Source organism: Euphorbia lathyris, chromosome 3 (assembly GCF_963576675.1).
Source record: "Euphorbia lathyris chromosome 3, ddEupLath1.1, whole genome shotgun sequence".
Classification (NCBI taxonomy): domain Eukaryota; kingdom Viridiplantae; phylum Streptophyta; class Magnoliopsida; order Malpighiales; family Euphorbiaceae; genus Euphorbia; species Euphorbia lathyris.
The window spans coordinates 21,228,455-21,251,510 of NC_088912.1; the positions used below are offsets into that span (position 1 = coordinate 21,228,455).

Genomic DNA, 23,056 nt, shown 5'->3' on the forward strand with positions numbered 1-23,056 from the left:
TTTTTCAACCGCACACCGTAACGGCAAACAGCAACGAGCAACTAGCAACAACAAGTAGCAACAGCAAACCGTAACATCAAACAGCAAACAGTAGTTAAAACAAACGGACACTAAGAATAAACAAACGGACACTAAGAATGCGACTCGCTTATAGGAATTGCAAGTTGCAACCCCTGAATTGTTCTGCTATTTAATAATCAAATTTATGAAGCCAAGTATTGGGAACTCATCTTCATCTTCTCCAATAGGAAGCAATGGATTACATAATTTCCATTTCCCTTATCTTTTCTATCCTTATGTTGATTAGGTTCGGCAATGGCCAGATAAGAGTTGGCCAGACAATAGTGAGCTGCAACTACACATCAAACTTCACCATCAGTAGCAATTACTCTAGAAACAGAAATCTCCTCCTCTCTTCGCTCCCTTCCAAAGTCTCTCAAAATACTTCGGTCGCTAATTTCTTCTACAGCACCTCTATCGGCCAAGGTTCAGATAAAGTCTACGGTAAGGCCATTTGCCAAGCGGATTCCACTCCACAACTTTGTTCCGATTTCTTAACTGATTCAATCGAAAATCTGAGAACATATTGTCCGAACCAGAAAGAAGGAATTTCAGTGAGCCATTTTGGCATCCATTACTCAAATCGGCCGGTGAACGGAGTAGTGGTGCTGGAACCAACGAATGCTGGGTACAATGTTGATGATCTGAATTCGGAAAATCAGGTTGAATTTTATGAAATTTGGAACAGTTTGATGGAAAAAGTTGCAGAGAAAGCTTCAATGGGAGATATGGTGAAGTATGCAACAGGGAAAGTGAATTCAACTTCAAATCAAACCATATATGTACTGATGCAGTGTTTTACTGATTTATCACCGAGCAGTTGCAGGTATATATTTATATATGTAAATCGGATTGTCGTGTCAGAAATCGGAAATTGATTTTTTAAAATTGCAGGTATTGCTTACGAGAAGCAGTAATTTATTATGAAGGTTGTTGCCATGGGAAGGTTGGAGGATATGCTCAGAAGCCAAGTTGTTGGTTCAGATGGGATCTTTATCCTTTCGCCAATTTTACTGGTTTTGCTACTGCTCCTTCTCCATCTCCTTTGCCTCCTCCTACTCCTATTCCTATCACTATAATAAAAGGTAACTTTTTTTTTGTTTAAGAAATGAGAATTTTCATTCCATTATAATTGAGATAAGGTGTAAAAATACGTCTACCGTTACTGTCAGGAACAATTTTATTTCTAATATCTAAAATTGTGCAATTTTACCCCTAACATTGTCGGTTAATAGCAATGTTACCCTAATATTGTCAAGTTATGTCAATTTCAGACATTATTATAAAACACATATATTTTGTTCCTTATTATACACCAATTACATATCAATTTGTTTAAAAAAAGTCATGTTTTCTTTAATTTAAGAGTTAATTACAAATAACTACCATGTGGTTTGGCCGATTTGCTATGTGGTACCGGTGGTATTTGTTTTTCAAACACAACTCTATGGTTACAAATTTTTACATGTTTTTTTACTTTGCCAAATTTGGCCGATAACAACTTCGAAATAAAAAAATTCAAGAGTTAAATGATATTTTAAGAAACTTTAATTCTTCAAATTTTTAGGTTTAAGATCATTTAGTTGTTGTTTTTTATGAGAGAGAAAGATAATGTTTAGATAGAGAAAACTCCAAAAATGATGATTTTGAAAAATTAAGAATATGGTTACATAGTAAATATGATACCAAACAAGTTTAATTATTGAAAATTTTCATTTCGAAGTCGTTATCAACCAAATTTGGAAAAGTAAAAAAAAAAACATGTAAAATTTTGCAACCATAGGGTTGTGTTTGCAAAAAAAAAATACAACAGGTACCACATCACAAATCGGCTAAACCACAAAGTATTTATTTGTAATTAACCCTTAATTTAATAATAGAATTGAAGATTAATATTTATAAATTCGGTGAAATATTTTGAACTTTTTTTGTCCAACTCGTACAAAAAAAATAGTATATTTTTTTTAAATATCACGTCTAGTCATATGTTTATGATTTATTACTAATTAGTGATAAAAATGACTCAAATGTGAATCTAGATGACAAGATTCATGACCAAAAAGACAGTTTGATGAATTATTTCTCAAATTCACCCAACTTGACAACGTTAGGGGTAATATTGCTTTTGGCTGCCAACATTAGGGGTAAAATTGCATCATTTTAGATGTTAAGGGTAAAATTGTATAGCTTTTTTTTTAGTTGAAGGACTAAGTTGTTATTTGGCTTCACCAGAAAAGGGACTAGGTAATAGATCATTTTCAAAGCGTATAATGGACTAGGGATGTATAGATTTTTTTTTAGTTGAAGGACTAAGTTGTTATTTGGCTTCACCAGAAAAGGGAGGCATTGCATCTAAAACCGTCGTGATTATCGTTGCTGCCGTCGTGAGTTTCATGGTTGTGATGAACTTATTATACATATTATATCATAGAAAGAAGACATCTAACTCCCAACATATCAAAGGTAATTAACTTAATTATATTTTTTTAGTTTTATCATTCCTGTTAGCAACATACATATTTAACTTCAGTTTTGTTTTTAAAGATTCTCATGAAGATAATGATGAAATTAGTACTATTGAATCTTTGCAATTTGATATTAAGACTCTCCAAATTGCTACAAATAATTTCTCAATTCACAACAAGCTTGGAGAAGGCGGATTTGGGGCCGTTTTCAAGGTAAACTCATCCGTTTGGTTCTTCTTTTTACAATTAATTTTTTTACTTTCGCACAATAGAATTAAGTAAAATGGTGGAGAGACAGGGTCACTGAATCCGTCGATCCTCCAATTCCGGGAAGAAATTGGAAATCAAGGAAAAGTAAGGGTACAAAATATCCGACAACAGTTACATATATGTAGAATCTATCGCGAATTTGACATTAGACGGAATAGGCATTGAAATTAACAGTGATGCTTAGTTAAAAAAATTCTGATTTTTAACAAATTTGATTCTGGTGCCAACGATCAATTCATTAACTAATCAAGATCTACTAACTACTAGTAACACCAAGTAACCGACAAATAATAAAAAAATTAAAAGTAATCAACAATGATTGAACCAAACAAATCCCAAAAATTAGATTATTGTTAAACAATACTAATTAATTATCATATATAAATTGGTTACCGAGCTTTTTTAGGAGGGGAGCATAGTCAGTCTTGACATATTACATGCTATAGGCTAAATAAGAGATAATGGCGTCCTTAACAAAGAAGAAACATTTAAGATTTGGTCCACTAGAACTTCGTGGCCTCTATCTCGATTAGTGGATTATGAAGTTCTCTTTTCTTACATGCATACCGACTTGTTTTGCGCAATTGGACCCCCTTTCAGGATTAGGTTCTAGGTGATCGCACTTCCCACCTAAGTTTAGGGCTGGCTTGGATGTGAGGGGGGTGTTCCCTGATGTCAACCTAGTTAGAATTAGAAAAGTTCTTTCTTTGGCTCTCAATAATCTTCTTTTACTTAAAAATATGTATCTCCATTTTAATATTTTCAGGGCATCCTTCCTGACGGACGAACTATAGCTGTGAAGAGATGGTCAAAAGATTCATCACAGGGAAAAGTTGAATTCGAAAATGAGGTCCTATTATTAGCGAAGCTTCAGCACAGAAATTTGGTTAGACTTTTTGGCTATTGTTTCCAAGAGAAAGAAAGACTTTTGGTCTATGAGTTCATTCAGAATACGAGCCTTGATTGTTATATCTTTGGTAATTTTTCTACGTTAATCATAAAAACTGGTCTTCTTCAATCATCTTAGTGGCAAATTTGACTTTTATCTCTACTATATACATATATGCACTCTTCTAATCAAATTCTAATTTGGTTTATTTGATTCAACTTGTAGATTCTCACAAGCGATTAATACTAGATTGGAACAAACGATATAAAATCATAGAGGGTATTGCTAAAGGAATTCTTTATCTTCATCAAGATTCCCGAATTCAAGTTATTCATCGGGACCTCAAACCAAGCAATGTTTTGTTAGATGACCAAATGAATCCAAAAATCTCAGATTTTGGAACTGCAAGATTGTTTGAGGTGGATCAATCTCAAATTGCCACTCATAGAATTGTCGGAACCTAGTAAGTATATATCAAAACCAGACTCATTTATTTTATCATTTTATAATGAAAATTATTAAGAATGCCAAATTTTAAAAAATTATAATAACGATCAAATTTATTGTTGCTAAATGTAAATTTCCAACTAATTAAATATTTTCTGATATTAATTTTTTTTTTTTGTCTAAAAGCCCTTATTTAAGGAGGTGAATATATGATTAGCAACTAATTATTTTGAAAATGAAATTAATGTGCAGTGGGTATATGTCTCCAGAATATGCAATGCATGGCCAAATCTCAATAAAATCAGATGTATTTAGCTTTGGTGTGCTTGTTTTGGAAATCTTAAGTGGTCAAAAGGTTAGTCGTTTTGGTTATGGTGAAGTCAACGAGGAGAATCTTTTAACCTATGTAAGTACAATCTTTTACTATGTCAATAATGTTATAGTTCACGAGCTATGGATGTATTAAGTAGAACATTATCGTTGGAAGATATACAAGATTGTCGCTTCATGAGTGAACGAATTTTTTTGTAGACATGGAAAAACTGGAATGAAGGAACACCATTAAATGTGATTGATAAAATATCACTGAGCAATGGTTCAACACAAGAAATGATAAGATGCATTCACATTGGGTTGCTATGTGTTCAAGAAGATTTAGGGAAAAGACCAACTATGTCCTCCATTGTTCTAATGCTTAGCAGTAGCTCAGTCTCTCTTCCTGTACCTTCCATACCTGCATATTTCATGAGTAATATAGATGAATTTGAAGCACAACAATCATTTAATCATCACCTATTCACTACCGATGAATCGGTAAACCAGATGTCATTAACTGATCAGGGTCCTCGATGATGTAATCGATGGTAACAAATGTTTGCTAAATGAAGGTAGATGGAAGTTTGGCTTTGACGCTAATTTGGGAGTTTGCATTGTGTTGCTAGCCGAGTTATGAGGTTTGTATTTTCATCTGTCGTATATGTTTTAAAGGCTCAAATTTCTCATGTTTGAGCTTGATTTCTTATTGGTTATAAACTTTATTAATAAGGGAGTTAGTAGCCACCAATCGTCCAGTTAGATTATTTTCCATTGTGGGTTTTGGGAGCAAAGTTGACACATCAAGTTGTTGCCTTTTCAAAGACGGTAACAGAGCTGCAGATTGAATATATAGTTAATTATGTAGGTGTTCATTCTTTAGTTTATTATGAGTGTGAAAAGCTTTTTGCAAATATCTGAGTGGAGATATATGTAGTATTAGTTTCTCTTGGTTCAAGAAAAAGAAATCTTCCTAATGACAACCATTGTCATTATGTACCTAATGTATGCAAAAAGTTAGCTATTAATTAATGAAACTTTTTACTTTGTCATTCATTTATAGGATTTACTTTTTGTTAACATGTGCGAAACTAGTTTTGCTCGGATGATCCAATGTTAGTATGTTTATGTTTTGTTTTGGGGTTTCTCTTTACCCTTATAACAAAAGGACAAACAAATTGATATAATTATTATTAGAATTTTTTATGAAAAGGCAAAAGAAATTTATTTCATGAAAGAAAGGAAAATACATCACGAAATCATAACTGATGCGCTTCGAAGTTAATGTTCAAAGACTCACTAAGGGATAAGTTTACCCCGTCGTTATCAAGTAATAATCTGGTAAAATCTAAGTATCAAATTCTCGATATTTATACTGTAAGTACCCAATTACTCAATTCTCGATTGTTATTTAGGTGGTGATAAGTGGATTTAAGTTGTGTTCCTATTAGTTACTACTCCTAATTCTAAATTAATCTAGATATACGATAAATTCCTATGAATGTAATGGTGAGACTGCGACAAAAACGAGTATTCAAACAATATTCAAACATAATTATAAATCGGAGTAATATTGCATAAACGTAAAGAGATTGAGCCGACATATCATATGATAGTTCTTAGCATGTGATTCCCGGGTTCAGGCTGTAACTAACTCTAAGAGTTCAAAAACTCAGTTCCATTAGTATGGTGTTGTCAATACCTACAATCTCTGGTATAGATGACCAGATTAGATTCACAATATAAACCGCAGACTATATTCGGATGTATGAATGATTCAATCAAAATATCCAAGCACAATAATCAAGAGAGATCTCACTAGTTGAACAAAAATAAAAGGTAAAAGTCGTCTTTTGAAACCTGTCGACTCGAGCGGTCATCATTTTGAACGGGAGGTGGAACCTTGAGTGCTTGTGTTTTAATGGAAGACAGAAACTTTTGTAGATGAAAATGGTGGAATGCAAGAAATTCAAATTGCTCTCAAGTGTGATAAGAAATTCACAGATAGTCCTGGATACTCAATAATTAATGAAAATTGATTCTAAAGCTGAAAATAAAAACCGGTTACAAAGATAAAAATAAAAACTAGCTAACAATAGCTGAAAATTGGCTAGATGTTAAGGGGGTGTTTGGTAGTTCATTTTTATGCTCTTGTTTGTCTTTTCACTTCAAAAAGTAGAGCTTTAGGTGTTTGGTTAGTGACCTCTTGTTTACCTTTTACCACTGAAAAATAGACTTTTACAAAAGCAGAGAATCCTCGCTTTTTGGATAATCAGTTTTTTCCAACAGCAAACAGTAGGTAAAACGAACAGGCCTTAAATAATTTTACAGGATAACTGGTTGTCTTGGGAATGAACACCCAATGAGCATAAAAACTTGCCACAAAATAGACCCTAGTGGCCAACTCGACAAACTGGCCTTCAGCGAGGCTCAATCTTCGTCGTCTTGTGTCAAACGTGCTCTTTTAGTTGAAAATCTCAATAAAATCTCATAAAAATAAAAGGTGTACTATAAATTGATTTACATTTGTAACAATCAATGTCAGCTCGACGTTACCCCCTCTCACTGGAATCGTATAACCGACTTCTTCTTCCCTTCTTCTCTTGTTTGAATATTCAAATAGTTTGTTTCTTAATCTCTACAGATTTTTTTTTTTTTGCTACAGGAATCAACTTGTTTTTGAAGTTTTTTCACAATGGATTGACTTTGAAATTAAATTTAATTTCGACTAATTCTTCACAATGGCTTGACTTTGAAATTAAATTAAATTTAATGCGTTTTTCCTTTAGAATTTTATTGTAAAAGTAGAAGTTTTGAAGATTATGGAGATGGAAGTAGTCAGCATTAACTCCACGAGCTGTCTTGTGGGCCTCAAGTGTTTCTTTCTTCAATTATATCATATATTTTTTGTGGTCGATGTTTTTCTTTCTTTTAAGTATATATTAAAATTGTCTTTTCTTTTGCGTTGAAATTGACATTTCGATACAAATTGATAACTGCCTTTTTGCATATATTGTACTACTGGTGGCTCCACTACGAGACACCATTGATTAGAGTACAAACGAGTTTTGGTATTTCGTAAATTATTTGAGATCGGTTCGGTAAAAGCTCGATCAAAGCTGCTCCATTTGGCTCGATTTGAGTTCGGGATCGGCTCGAGCACTAACGAATTGAGTCTAAGCTTCCTCAGATTCGGTTCGAAAGCTCGTGAGCAGACTCGATTATTTTTAATTACTATATATATTTCATTATATATATTTAATATATATTTCATTGGTTTTTAATAGTTTTCGTTATAATTCACAACTCAAATAAGATTTAACCCATAAAAAATAATACAAAAAAAGTTTAGACATTTGAGTATTTAGCTAGACAATTAGGTTTTGATAAGAAATAAAATATATTATAAACTTTAATATATATGTCATTGTTTGAAAAGAAATTCCGATTGTGTTTTCCGACCACAAGTACCCTGTACTGTTCTGGAATCTCGACAATAACATTGTTTTTCTTTATAAATATTTTAAACTCATATTGAGTATGTTATAAGGCTTTTCTATTTTTTACGCTACTTATTTTATGCATGTATGATGAATTTGGTTAAATATCGATAAAAGCTCGGCTCGATCAAAGCTTGGTCAAATTCGGTCAAAGCTCGGCTCAGTTGGTAAAAGACCTTAAGTCGTATAAACTAAAGATCTTGAGTTAATTTTTTTTTTACTAAAATGTGTGTAATTAAATTAATCAGAAATTATTTCGTAAATTTAGATATTCTCATTAGGTTAAAGAACATTAATAACTATTTAAACTATATTTCATTTAACCAATTATTATGTAATAAATTAGAAATTCAATAATGCATGTATAATAATTATTAAGAAATATTTCAATAATGCATGTATAATAATTATATTTCAATCATGCATGTATAATAATTACCACATAAAATAAATATTATATAAATTATATATTTAAATTATAATACTAAATTATTAAGAAATTGATTATCTATTTTTAATTAAAAATAAATTATAATATAATTTTATTATTAATATTAATTTTTATTCTTGAATTAATTATAATAAATAAAATCAGATAAACTTAATAAAACACATAAGAATGTTAATAGTAGTAGAAGGGTAAATTTGTCATTTTCTATAAAATTTATAGATGAGGGACTAAATAGTTAGTTTTGTCAAAACTCAGTGATGTTATATTGTGTTTCAAAAAAAACAGATGGACTAACTAGTTTAATATGCACAAACTCAGAGAATAATAAATTATTGGGAAAATTATAAAATTGGGTCAAATGGGAGACTCATTTACTTAACCTACTACATATCTAGACTATGTTTATGTGACTTTCTCAAAATACCTTTAACCTTTCATCTTTCCCTTCCATTTTCTCGTCCTTACGCGAACGGTTGCTCTTCCCCAAATGATTCCCAGACCTTTGTGTTGAAACACCTTTCCACAAGATTTTGATTTGACAAAATCATCCATGATTAAGAGGCAATTAAATTTAAATCCTTTGATTTAATTGTACTAATATCTTTGTTCAATATTGAGTGCGAAAATATATATATAAAGTAAGACAGGACAAAAGTCAGCATAAGCAAAGCTGAGTGGAACGGAACTCGGCATGACAGAATGGAAGCTGAGTGGAGTAGAACTCCGCATCAGAAGTTTTAAGTCTAAGTTGACAGAACGGAGCTGACCATGAAGGAACTCAGTATAGAAGTTGAATATTCGAATACAACGAATGATGCTGAGTTACATTCAGGACAGCATGAAGGATCCATTCACTAAAGGACAAAGTCTGCCAAACCTCTGCACCAATAATTGGATCCTCGAAAACACACAGAAGACTAATTTCGAGAGACATGGGACATTGGATTATTGGTAAAAGACAACTGGCACAAAAAGACAAGCTAGACGCAAGAAGACAAACCTGACGCCTGAAGAAATACAGAGAAAGGGAATGGCGGAACAGTCTGAAGCTGACCAGAAATTGTTCCCCAAAAGAGCCGTTTTGGAATCAACGGACACACCAAATTCAAACGGTCTAATCTCCAGAATTCATCTATAAAATGGACAAGGATTTCTCTTGGACATTTGCCGAACAACAAGAAGCATCAAGAGAAAAATACAAGCTGAGTGCTTGGTTGTAAGCATTTCAGTGGTAGAGAAATCTAGGTGCTGGGTTGTAGCACTTAGTAGGAGTTGAGTAGATGAATAGAGGAAGGTACTCTTGCATATTCAACTGCCTTGTAATTGGTTTGTGCTCTACCGTTAAAGAGCTCAGTATTGGATTCAAAAAGCTCGGAGGACTCTGGGGACTGGACCATAGGCAGAGAGGCCGAACCAGGATAAGTGATACTGAGTAATCTCTAAACTCTCTCTTATAATTGCATGTGTTGTTTGCTTTATTTACTCAGTATATAAATTTCCTAAGTTGATCTTGAGTAAATAAGTGGTGCTGAGTTAGAAGCTGACCTCCAAGAGTGTCAATTCTGAACTCACAAGAAAACAACTTTGGTCAACATCTGACTAAAGTTGTCTTGAAATTTATCTCACCAAGCTGACCAAAAAGCTGAGTTAATAAAATTTCAAAATAACCTTCAGTCAGCTTAATTAAACGCAAAAAAGTTATATTAGTTCCTAACCCCCCCTTGGAACTAATTACTAGGGACCAACAAGTGGTATCAGAGCCTAAGCTCACTACTCAAAGATCTAACAATCTTGAGCTAATCCCTAAAGATGGGTGAGAATAGCACTCGTTTCCTTCCCGTGAACCAAACAACACAGATACTCCCTGAGGGATTATCAATCACTAGACCTCCCCTATTCTTTGGATCTAATTATACATTTTGGAAGAATAGGATGAAGAACTTTATTCAAGCCACAAACATGAGTGCATGGCTTGCAATAGTTCAAGGTCCACATATACCTTATAAAACTGTTGATAATGAGAAAGTTATCAAGAGTGAGACTGAGTGGACAGAGGATGACCTCAGAAAATTACAAAATAATGTTTCGGCTATCAATATGCTTCACTGTGCTTTAGATGCTGCAGAATACAATAAGATTTCAGGTTGTGAGTCAGCACATGAGATTTGGAAGAAGCTTGAAGTGACCTATGAAGGCACAAGCAAAGTTAAGGAGTCTAAAGTCAATCAACATATGAGACTCTACGAGCTGTTCGAGATGAATGAGAATGAAGACATCTCAGAAATGAACGCAAGGTTCACAAACATCATAAACGAGCTCAAAAGGCTGGGAAAGAACTTCACTGAAGAAGAACAAGTGAAGAAAATTCTGAGAAGTCTGCCTAAGAGCTGGCAAGCAAAGAAAACAGCTGTAGAGGAAGCTCAGGACCTGACCACATACAAATATGATGAGCTGATCGGTTCCTTGCTGACCCATGAAATCTCCATGAAAAACTTTGAAGCTAAAGAAAAAGAGAAATCAGAAGATAAGAAACAAAAGTCACTTGTCATGAAAGCTGACTCGACTGAAGCTGAGTCAACTGATGATGAGGAAATGGCCATGTTCACCAGAAAGATGAAGAAGCTGTTCAGGAGAAATGATAGAAACGGCAAAAGGTCATTTAGAAGAAATGACAAGTATAAAGCCGAGTCAAGTGATAAGTACAAGAAGGACAGCTCGAAGTCTGTCACATGTTTTGAGTGTCATCAAATTGGGCACATCAAGTCAAGCTGTCCCAACCTAAAGAAAGAGAAGAAGGGAAGCAAAAAGGCTATGGTGGCCACATGGAGTGATAGTGATGTGTCAACATCATCTGAAGCTGAGCAAAATGAAACAACCAACATATGTTTCATGGCAGATGATGGAGCTGACCAATCCCAATCTGAGCAAGCTGATCTTTCTGATGAAACTGACCAGGAGGATCACACCAATGAGGTAACATCCCTACTTTTGTTTAGAAAAGAAATGTAAATGCCCTGAGTGACTTATATACACTAACTAAAAAGTGTAACAAAAAGATTAAGGCACTCAGCAGGCGCTGTGATGAGATTGAAGAGGTCAAGCTGAGTGACCTCCGATATCTCCTCCATGACAACTCAGATTTATATACCAACATGCAAATCTTATATAAGTTTGTCACGGAGGTTCAAACTGAGTCAAAGAAACTTAGAAAGGATGTCACAACTTTATAGAGTCAAGTGAAGGGCTCAAACAGAAATAAACCCCATGCTGAGTACTCAGGTACAGGTCAGCATAAACAGTTTACTCAATGTAGCTGTTGTGGGAAGAAAGGACACACAAAAGTTGTGTGCTGGCATAACAAACAGACTGTCCAATGTGACTTCGGTGGTAAGAAAGGTCATACCACCAAAGTATGCTGGCATGCTCAGCACAACAATGCTGACCACACTCAACATCACTCTCAAAGGGTAACTATGTGTGGCTTTTGTGGTAAAAGTGGCCATACAACAAATGTATGTCGTCACAAGTTAAAATATGACTTTGTACCGTTTTACACTAACAAGAAAGGACCCAAAAGGAATTGGGTACCTAAAAACGAATAGTTTAAAATGCAGGTCAGCTTGACATGTGTGGAGAAATCAAAACTTTGGTATATAGACAGCGCATGCTCAAGGCACATGACAGGTGATGAAATACAGTTCATCACACTAGAGCTTAAACGAGGAGGAAGTGTAAGCTTTGGAGACAATAAGAAGGGTAAGATAGTCAGCTCAGGTACTATCGGAGGTAACCCAACCATTGAGTCTGTCTCCTTAGTTAAAGGTCTCAAATACAATCTGCTAAGTGTAGCTCAGCTTTGCAAAAGTGGCAGAAAGGTTGTATTTGATGATACTAAGTGTCAAATACTCGAGGGAAATACAAATGAATTGATTTTAACTGCCCCTCATGTAGAAAATGTATACATGTTGAATTTAGAAAAACTGTTTTCTAAAAACATATGCTTAGTGTCTAAAGAGGATAACTCCTGGCTATGGCATAGGAGACTTGGGCATGTCAGCATGGACCTTCTTGCCAAATTAGCTAGAAAGCAACTAGTTGAGGGACTACCCAAATTAAAATTTGAAAAAGATCAATTGTGTAAAGCTTGTCAGCAGGGTAAACAAACTAAAAAGTCATTTCGTAGCAAAAATATTGTCTCAACCAAGAGACCATTGGAATTGCTACACTTGGATCTTTTCGGACCTATCCAGCCACTCAGTTTAGGAGGTAAGAAATTTTCCTTGGTTATTGTAGATGATTTTGTTGAAACACTTTTCCACAAGATTTTGATTTGACAAAATCATCCATGATTAAGAGGCAATTAAATTTAGATGCTTTGATTTAATTGTACTAGTATGTTTGTTAAATCTTGAGTGCAAAAATATATGAAGTAAAAGACAGGACAAAAGTCAGCACAAACGAAGCTGAGTAGAAAAGAACTCAGCATGACAGTATAGAAGCTGAGTGGAGTTAAAGTTCAGAAACAAAACGAAGCTGACTAAAGCTGAAGACCTCTTCAGGAGCGGTTAAACAAAACGGAGCTGACCTTGAAAGAACTCAGCATGAACCATGAACAAACGAAGCTGAGTATTCATCAGGACAGCATGAAGGATCCGTTTTACTAAAAGACAAAGTCTGCCAATCCTCTGCACCAATAATTGGAACCTCGAAGATACCTAAGAAGACTGATTCCGAGAGTCATGGGACGTTGGATTATTGGAAACAGACAACTGGCACAAACAAGCAAAACAGACGCTAAAAGACAACCTGACGCCTGAAGAAAAACAGAAGCAGGGAATGGTGTGCAGTCTGAAGATTTCCAGAAAAATGTTCCCCAAAAGAGCCGTTTTGGTAGCAACGGTCAAGACATTTTAAACGATCAAGTCCACAGGTTTTCGTCTATAAAAGGACAATCGAAGGACCAAAATAAATAGAGAACTGAAGCATCAAAAGAAAAATACAAGAGAGAAAGTTTCAAAAGCACTCAAATACAAAAAGAATCTTACACCCATGTTTCTATTCTATGTGTAAATGCTAGATTGAGTTGTAATCATCTAAAGTGTTCGTTAGTTCACAAAGGAACAAGTCTGTGATCAATAGTAATATTGAGAGAGTAAAGCTGAGTGCTAGGTTGTTAGCATTTCAGTAGTAGAGAAATCTAGGTGCTGGGTTGTAGCACTTAGTAGGAGTTGAGTAGATGAATAGAGGAAGGTACTCTTGCATATTCAACTGCCTTGTAATTGGTTTGTGCTCTACCGTTAAAGAGCTCAGTATTGGATTCAAAAAGCCCGGAGGACTCTGGGGACTGGACGTAGGCAGAGAGGCCGAACCAGGATAAGTGATACTGAGTAATCTCTGAACTCTCTCTTATATTGCATGTGTTGTTTGCTAAATTTACTCAGTATATAAATTGTCTAAGCTGACCTTGAGTAAATAAGTGGTGCTGAGTTAGAAGGTGACCTTCAAGAGTGTCAATTCTCAACTCATAAGAAAACAACTTTAGTCAACTTCTGACTAAAGCTGTCTTCAAACATATCTCACCAAGCTGACCAAAAGCAGAGTTAATAAATTCCCAATATAACTTCTGGTCAGCTCAGTTAAAACGAGAAAAAGTTAAATTAGTTCCTAACCCCCCCTTGGAACTAATTATCAGGGACCAACAGATTTCTCTCGGTATACTTGGATCATCCTGCTGAGTAGCAAAGATGAAACATATGAGATGTTCACTGCATTAGTCAAAAAGCTTGAAAATGACAAAGACCTAAGAGTAGCTCACATTAGAAGCAACAATGGTGGAGAATTCAAGAACCAACAGTTCGATGAATTTTGTGAAACCTGTGGTATTGACCACAATTTCTCCGCTCCTAGAACACCTCAACAAAATGGGGTTGTTGAAAGGAAAAATAGAACTATTGTCGAAATAGCTAGGACTATGTTGAGTGAAAATAGGCTTCCAAAGTACTTCTGGGGTGAAGCTGTTCACACGGCATGTTACATACTGAATAGGGCTCTAGTCAGACCTATACTTAAGAAAACCCCATATGAACTTTGGAAAGGACGAAAGCCCAACATTGGATACTTTTGTGCCTTTGGGTGTAAATGTTTCATACTCAACACTAAGGATAATCTGGCAAAGTTTGATGCCAAAGCTGACAAAGCAATCTTTATGGGGTACTCAACAAACAGCAAAGCATATAGAGTTTACAATAAAAGAACTCAAGTTGTAGAAGAGTCTGTCCATGTAGATTTTGATGAAACTGACCCTACAAGTAAGTCAGCTCAGCTTGAAGAAGATGAACCAAGCTCAGCTTCCACTAATCAACCAGAAGCCTCGGTGTCATCTATACAGGAGCTGACCCAAGGTAAGCAAGAAATTGAAATATCATTTGCTGGCCAATCTATTCCTGTAGAAATTGTAGAAACACCTCTTCCAAACAACTCAACATTGCCCAAGGAAATAAATATCCCAAGAGGACATACGGAACAGGCCATTCTTGATGCTGCCAACAACAAGTTGATGACCAGAGATCAACTTAGAAAATACCTTGGCAATGTTGCCTTCGTCTCAATGCTTGAGCCAAAGAATTTTGCTGATGCTGAGCAAGATGAATATTGGATAAATGCCATGCAAGAAGAACTTGACCAGTTCACCAGAAATGAGGTATGGGATTTAGTACCTAAACCTAGGAATCAAAAGCCCATAGGAACCAAGTGGGTCTTTAGAAATAAACTAGATGAGCATGGAAATGTAATTAGGAACAAAGCTCGACTCGTAGCCCAAGGCTACAGTCAGCAAGAGGGTATAGACTATGGAGAAACGTTTGCACCTGTTGCTAGGCTAGAAGCCATAAGTATATTGTGTGCCTATGCTAGTTTCATGAATTTTAAACTATATCAAATGGATGTGAAAAGTGCTTTTCTTAATGGCTTTATAAACGAAGAGGTATATGTTAATCAACCTCCTGGGTTCGAAGATCCAAAATATCCGGACCATGTTTATAAACTCAAAAAGGCCCTGTACGGCCTAAAGCAAGCTCCAAGAGCTTGGTATGAGAGGTTGACCACCTTCCTGCTGACCAGGAACTACGTCAGAGGAAAAGCTGACACAACCTTGTTTATTAAGAAAAAGGGTAAACATACCCTACTTGCACAGATATATGTAGATGATATAATATTTGGTGCTACTGACGAATCTTTGTGCAAAGAATTTAGTCAACAGATGCAAACTGAGTTTGAAATGTCGATGATGGGTGAACTCAGCTTCTTCCTTGGACTACAAATCAAGCAAGGTAAGAATGGCATCTTTATAAGTCAGTCTAAGTACACCAAGGAAATGTTAAAGAAATTCAACATGGTAGATTGCAAGCCAATATCAACCCCCATGGGTACTGATACTGTCCTATGCAAGGACGAGAAGAGTAAGTCAGTTGATAGTAAACTCTATCGAGGTATGATAGGTTCCTTACTCTATCTCACAGCTAGTAGACCCGATATTCAGTACTCAGTATGCTATTGTGCTAGATATCAAGCTGACCCTAGAGAATCTCATCTAACAGCTGTAAAAAGAATTTTTAGATATTTGCAGAGCTCAGTTGATGCAGGTCTATGGTATCCAACTTCAAATGACTTCACACTCATTGCATACACTGATGCTGACTATGGACGAGATAAGCTAGAACAGAAGAGCATTTCGGGAGGATGTCATTTTCTCGGGAGCTGTCTAGTATCTTGGTTCAGTAAGAAGCAATCATCCGTAGCCCTATCTACAACTGAAGCTGAGTACGTGGCTGCTGGAAGCTGTGTTGCTCAAGTCCTATGGATAAAGCAACAGCTTGAGGCTTATGGAGTCAAAACAAAGACAATAGAGATCAAATGTGATAACAAAAGTGCCATTGATCTATCTAAGAATCCAGTCCAACACAGCAGGATGAAGCATGTTAGCATAAGACATCACTTCATCCGAGACCATGTACTAAAAGATGAGATCAAGCTGGCCTATATGCCAACGAATGATCAGCTTGCAGATATCTTCACAAAGCCCTTGGCACGAGAACAATTCAATATACTGAGGGAAGCCATTGGTATGTCAAATCCACTCTAACTAAATCTGTGTAAATTGAATGTCTTGCCATGTTGAGTGGAAATTTGAATGATTATGCAAATGCCATGTTGAGTAAATTAACAATAAATATCTACTCCCTACTAAGCTTAAAAATAGAAAAGTCACCTTATGCTGAATTGACATATACGCTGTGTGATGATACTGAGTAGGCATAAGAGTTGAGTAAACATCCTATGCTGAGTAGATATACATGCTGAGTGAGTAACGTATGTTGAGTTATTTAGAGATAGAAAAACTATCCTCACAAAAGTTAGGCACTCAATATTGTGAACGCTTCGAATTCTAGCAAAACCAAGTAGAAACCCACTTGCATAGAATAAATGACGACATGTGTAAATTCTAGCACCTTGGAAAGACGCACATTTATGGCACACTCCATGCACCGAAGATGTCATAAATGACAGAATCTCTGTCGGTTGAAAGACCCTAGGTAAAACGGCTAGTTAATTGAATAGGACCGACGAAAATCTGTATAAAATGTGGAAGAATCCCCACTCACAAATCTTTACGCTTGCGATTCTCCGCAATCAAACCCTTCTCTCTCCCTCAAACCTCAAAACCTTCATCTGTATCCATGGCTTCTGGAAAGAATCAAATCCCTAACCTCGCCACTCAGCTCGGCCAAACCACTGGCACATCTAATCAAGCTGACCTCGCCGGTTCCTCTCAACCAGTGAAAAGAACCATGATCAAGGTTCACAAAAAGATTGCCAATCTGGAGGTTCTAAAATGCCGATGGTTTTCTCCAGGCTTTGTCTCGTCTGAGAAACCATTCTGTGAATGGATCGAGAAGAACAAATGGTCGGGTTTCTTCTCTCTCTCAGGAATAGTCTACCCCAGGTTAGTACGGGAATTTTATTCGAATCTCTACGTTGATGAAGAAGACTCCGATTATCTAGAAACCTCAGTCAAAAGTCAGAAAATCACCATAACTCCTTCCTATCTAGCTACATTACTAGATTTGCCAGACGAAGGGATTGAGTTCAGGACCACTAAGGAGAAGGTACCAAAAGAGACACTCGATAAAATCAAGGGGTTCTATAAACCCAAGGATCATAAGGGTGAAATCCCTAGCACATGTATGGGGAAAGAACAGAAGATGGCTCATTACATGCTGACCAACTTTATCTTCCCTAAACTCAACTCAGCTTCATCCGCCTCCAACTTCGAGCAGTGCTTCATTTGGCACATGCTGACCTATACTCCGCTCAATCTTCCCGTCTTCTTAGTTGGAGCTCTTCAACAGGGAGGTAAGAAACTTCGTCTTGGCTCTCTAATCACCAGAATTCTTGTGGATAAGCAAATTGAGACTAAAGATGAGACCAGTAGCTTGGGAATTGAAATTACTGCAGTTTTGCTGGATGCGTTGTTGTACAATCAACCTTTGAAAGGATATGAAGGAGTTGGAGATGTCGAGGAAGCTGAGCAACTAGAAGTTGAAAATCAGGCTGAAAAAGAAGTAGAGGCTCATACTGAGTCTGCTAAAACGGCTCAGCTAGAGAAGAAAAAGAAGAGGAAGGCTATCATAACCTGCTCCAAAGACATTCAAGCTGTCCCGAAGAAAGTGAGACTGATGTCTAAAGAAAAGGTTAAAACTGACAAGGCTAAGGAACAAGCTGAGTTAGCAGAAAAGAGAAAGAGGCCAGAAGGGCATGAAGATGAAGAAGAGACTGTTGGTCCCTATTAATTAGTTCCAATGGGGGGTTAGGAACTAATATAGCTTTTTCGCAATTTTAACTAAGCTGACTGGGAGTTATTGTAAGAGTTTATAAACTCAGCTTTAGGTCAGCTTGGTGAGAAATGTTTTATGACAGCCTTAGTCAGATGCTGACTAAAGAAGTCTTATGTTGAGTTGAGAATTGACACTCTTGGAGGTCAGCTTCTAACTCAGCACCACTTATTTACTCAAGGTCAGCTTAGGCAGTTTATATGCTGAGTAAATGAAGCAAACAACACATGCAATTATAAGAGAGAGTTTAGAGATTACTCAGTATCACTTATCCTGGTTCGGCCTCTCTGCCTACGTCCAGTCCCCAGAGTCCTCTGGACTTTTTGAATCCAATACTGAGCTCTTTAACGGTAGAGCACAAACCAATTACAAGGCAGTTGAATATGCAAGAGTACCTTCCTCTATTCGTCTACTCAACTCCTACTAAGTGCTACAGCCCAGCACCTAGATTTCTCTACCACTGAAATGCTTACAACCAAGCACTCAGCTCAACACTCTCAATATTCCTATTGATTACAGACTTGTTCTTTTTCGACTAAAGAACACTTTAGATGATTACAAATCAATCTAGCATTTACACAGAGTATAAGCAGTTTGGTGTAAGATTTTTCTTGTATTTGAGTGCTTTTGAGATTTTCTCTCTTATATTTTTCTTGTAATGCTTCAGTTGATAATCCAAGGTTCTTCATTGTCCTTTTATAGAGGGAAATTGCAGATTTGGATCGTTTGAATTGTTGTTACCGTTAACACCAAAATGGTTCTTTTCAAGGGACAAATTCTGGTCAGCTTCAGACTGTTCCGCCATTCCTTTTCTCTGTTTTCTTCAGGCGTCAGGTTTGTCTTCTTGCGTCTGGCTTGTCTTTTAGTGCCAGTTGTCTTTTACCAATAATCCAATGACCCATGACTCTTGGAATTAGTCTTCTGTGTTTCTTCGAGGTTCCAATTATTGGTGCCGTCCTGCCTGCAACTCAGCATCATTCGTTGTCTTTGAAACTTCAACTTCTATACTGAGTTCCTTCGTGGTCAGCTCCGTTCTGTATATACGCTTCTAAAGAAGTCTTCTGTTTTAGTCAGCTTCATTCTGGCAATTTAGACTAAAACTTCTTGTGCGGAATTTTACTTCACTCAGCTTCTTTCTTGTCATGCCGAGATCCGTTCTACTCAGCTTCGCTCATGCTGACTTCTGTCCTGTTTTACTTTATATGTATATTTTCGCACTCAATATAGAACAAACATATTAGTACAATTAAATCAAAGCATTTAAATTTAATTGCCTCTTAATCATGGATGATTTTGTCAAATCAAAATCTTGTGGAAAGGTGTTTCAACAGAGACTCTAGAATCCCCTTTAGTGAAAAGGAAGAAGGGTAACTCCTTAAAGATAGTTGAAGCTGATCCATTAGATTGGGCTCCATCTGAAGGTCATGGAACTGACCAAGAAAAGGAAACTGAGCAACATGTTGAGCACCAAGAAGCTCATACTGAGCAGGAAGAACCCATTGATGTTGAGTATCCTTAAGATGATGCTGAGCCAAGAGTTGAAGAAAACGTGAATGTTGTTGTTGAAGGGCATGTTGAGCAACTTGTAAAAGAGGAGCCAGTTGCTACTGAGTCCAGCGATGAAATTCAAGCTGACCCCTCACCACCAAAAGCTTCGACACGACGAAGACTTAAAAAGAAGGCTCAAAAACAAATTGATCTGATGGATGACTTCTCTCCAAAAGATACTGAGACTGATCTTTCCCAAATCCAGTTCCAGTATTTCTCGAATGTTGTTGAGCCTCAATCACCCCCAGCCGTTCCAGTACAAAAGCAAGCCTCTGTTACTCAGGATGAGGAACAAGCCAAAAACCATGCAGATCCAATCCAAGCTGTTCAAGTTGGAACAACTCCTGCTTCACAGTCACCTACACAAACTGAGCCAGTCAATATGGGTAATCAAATTCCCCCTCCAACTCAACATAATGATGACTCAGCTCCTGAAGTCAATTTACATCAAATTCCAGGTACTCAAACTGGCAAAGCTCCAACTCCTCCTCCATCAAGCTCCATACCAGCCTCTGAGTCTAATGCTGCTAAATTTGCATACTTGAATGCTACTGAGTCTGGCCGACGTGTCATTGCTTCTGCTCAGTCCTTGCTTCAAGATTTCAATACTGCTCAAGCTGATGGTCACCAATCTACACAAACTGAGTCCTCCCACCTGTCTGGTATTACTCAGCTTCTAAATGAACTTCGAGGACTAAAGGATCTGGTTAGTGTTATCACTACGGTTCAATCTCAGCAACCACATCAGGGCCAAATAACAAAACTGACCGAACTGATGCTGACAATGGCGACCCATATGAATTCACTTGAAGGGAAAATTCAACATCTATCGGAAGTTAATCCAGGGTATGCCACTTCAACTGAGCTTCAAGACTACTTTGCTAAGTTGACTGCGGAACTGACCAAATCCAGTGCCACCTCCAATCCTGAGTATGCTACCTCTGCAGAGTTACGCAACTACTTTACCAAGTTGAATGCTGAGCTGACCGATACACGCAAACTGGTATCTTCTACTTCTCAATGCACCATCGAACAATTAAGTGAAGCCGTGAGTCTCCTCAATGTCAACAAAGTCCAGATGGATGTTGACCCAGTACCCAACAATGAACTCTTGAGTTTTTCTAAAGCCATTCTGAAGGCTATGAGGATCAATAATGACCCTCTTAAGAGAGATATCCGTCCGACTGGCAGCCAACGAGGAGGCATGCAGGACCCTGAGTAACTAGCTTGCCGCAATCAGACAAGAAGAAAGGGAATGCCAAGAGGCGTTCCTCTTACAAGAGGAGGCAATTCAAGCCATCGCCTTAAGGAGCGGCAAGGAAGTGGACACACTCGTGGCACCTCCATTGCAAACACATCCGTCACCTCAGGTAAGTAGGGAACCATAAGTGGCAAGCAACCCCGGTCCCGCATCTGAAACTCCAGCTCCTGAAGTAGCTGTAGAAAAAGTAGTTAGGCCTTATGCACCAAAACTGCCATTTCCTCAGAAACAGAAAAAGGCCAACTTAGATAAGAAATTTGCTCGGTTTTCGGAAATCCTTAGTAGATTAGAAGTCAATATTCCATTAATGGAAGCACTAGAGGAAATGCCGAACTATGCAAAATTTCTTAAAGACATGTTGTCGAAAAAGAAAAAGTTTGGGGAAAATGAGATAGTGGCTTTAACAGAACAATGCTCGGCCATAATCACCCATAAATTACCCCCCAAGCTTAAAGATCAATGGAGCTTTACTATCCCGTGTAGGATAGGCAACATGCACATAGATAGGGCATTATGCGATTTAGGAGCAAGTATTAATCTTATGCCTTTATCAATTTTCAGGAAATTGGGACTCGGAGAGCCTAAACCAACAAACATGACACTGCAGCTAGCGGATAGGTCGATCGCACGGCCTAGAGGCATAGTTGAAGATGTATTGGTGAAGGTGGACAAACTGATCTTCCCGATCGATTTTGTGGTCCTCGACATGGAAGAAGATGACTCCGTCCCCATTCTTCTTGGGAGACCGTTCCTTGCAACCGGTAGGACACTAATAGACGTCCATGGAGGTAAATTGGTCCTAAGGGTGCAGGATGAAGAGGTAACATTTAACGTTTATGAGTCTATGAAATTTCCTCAAGAACGCTCCAAAAGTTGTAACTTTGTAGATGCGCTAATAGATGAATGTATTGAGGAAGTTGACCTTAACATGAGAAATACCTCTTTAGAACTCGGTCTAGGCGGTGAGGAATGTGAGAACTCGAATGAACCATTTGAAGATCTCCCACCTGAAAAATGTTATTGGGTCAAGGGTAGAAAAGAGGATCTTGATCGCGAGATCAAACCCAAACCCAAAACCTCGTTAGAGGAGCCTCTAGAATTGGAGCTTAAGCCCTTGCCCAACAATCTGAAATATGTTTTTCTTCAACCTCCCACAGATTTACCCGTTATTATTTCTTCTTTGTTGATAGTTGAACAGGAAGAAAAATTGGTGGAGGTGCTGATGCAACATAAAGGGGCCTTTGGATGGTCAATCCACGACATCAAAGGCATCGACCCCAAAATCTGCACGCATAGGATTTTCCTTGAAGAAGAGATCAAGCCATCCGCCCAACCTCAACGACGGCTCAACCCTAACATGAAAGAGGTGGTAAAAGCCGAGGTTATAAAACTCCTCGACTCAGGTATCATCTTTCCGATTTCTGATAGCCAATGGGTAAGCCCGGTTCAATGCGTGCCCAAAAAAGGGGGAACAACGGTAATGGAAAATGAAAAAGGGGAATTAATCCCAACTAGAAAGGTTACGGGTTGGCGTGTATGCATAGATTATAGGAAATTAAACGAGGCCACCCATAAAGACCACTTCCCTTTACCATTTATCGATCAAATGTTGGAACGGTTGGCAGGGCACGAATTTTTCTGTACTTTAGATGGGCTATTCGGCTATATGCAAATTCCTGTGGACCCTTTGAACCAAGAGAAAACCACATTCACTTGTCCCTATGGGACTTTCGCATATAGGCGGATGCCTTTCGAATTATGTAATGCCCCTGCCACATTCCAACGTTGTATGATGGCTATGTTTTCTAACATGGTCGAGGAGTTCCTAGAAATTTTCATGGATGATTTTAATGTTGTAGGACCTACTTTCGACCAATGTCTTGAAAACTTGGACCGAGTCTTAGAACGTTGTGAAGACAAAAACTTGGCACTCAATTGGGAAAAGTGCCAGTTTATGGTCCAA

General features: G+C 37.2%; 1 protein-coding gene across 1 annotated transcript; it reads left to right on the forward strand.

Annotated features, from left to right (window-relative positions):
* Nucleotides 1-202: 202 nt before the first annotated feature.
* On the forward strand, nt 203-5,499 carry LOC136222239 (cysteine-rich receptor-like protein kinase 44). Its single transcript, XM_066009791.1, has 8 exons — nt 203-886; nt 955-1,145; nt 2,395-2,523; nt 2,605-2,738; nt 3,562-3,772; nt 3,910-4,147; nt 4,384-4,537; nt 4,663-5,499. Exons 1-8 carry the CDS (start codon nt 255-257, stop codon nt 4,981-4,983), a joined length of 2,010 nt encoding a protein of 669 aa, XP_065865863.1. The 5' UTR covers nt 203-254; the 3' UTR covers nt 4,984-5,499.
* Nucleotides 5,500-23,056: the final 17,557 nt, after the last annotated feature.

Excerpts from the sequence above, each read along its gene's own strand:
- LOC136222239 (XM_066009791.1), top strand. The coding sequence starts at position 255 with ATGGATTACATAATTTCCATTTCCCTTATCTTTTCTATCCTTATGTTG. Across the intron at positions 887-954 it reads TTATCACCGAGCAGTTGCAG|GTATTGCTTACGAGAAGCAG; the intron begins GTATATATTTAT and ends TTAAAATTGCAG. Across the intron at positions 3,773-3,909 it reads CCTTGATTGTTATATCTTTG|ATTCTCACAAGCGATTAATA; the intron begins GTAATTTTTCTA and ends TTCAACTTGTAG.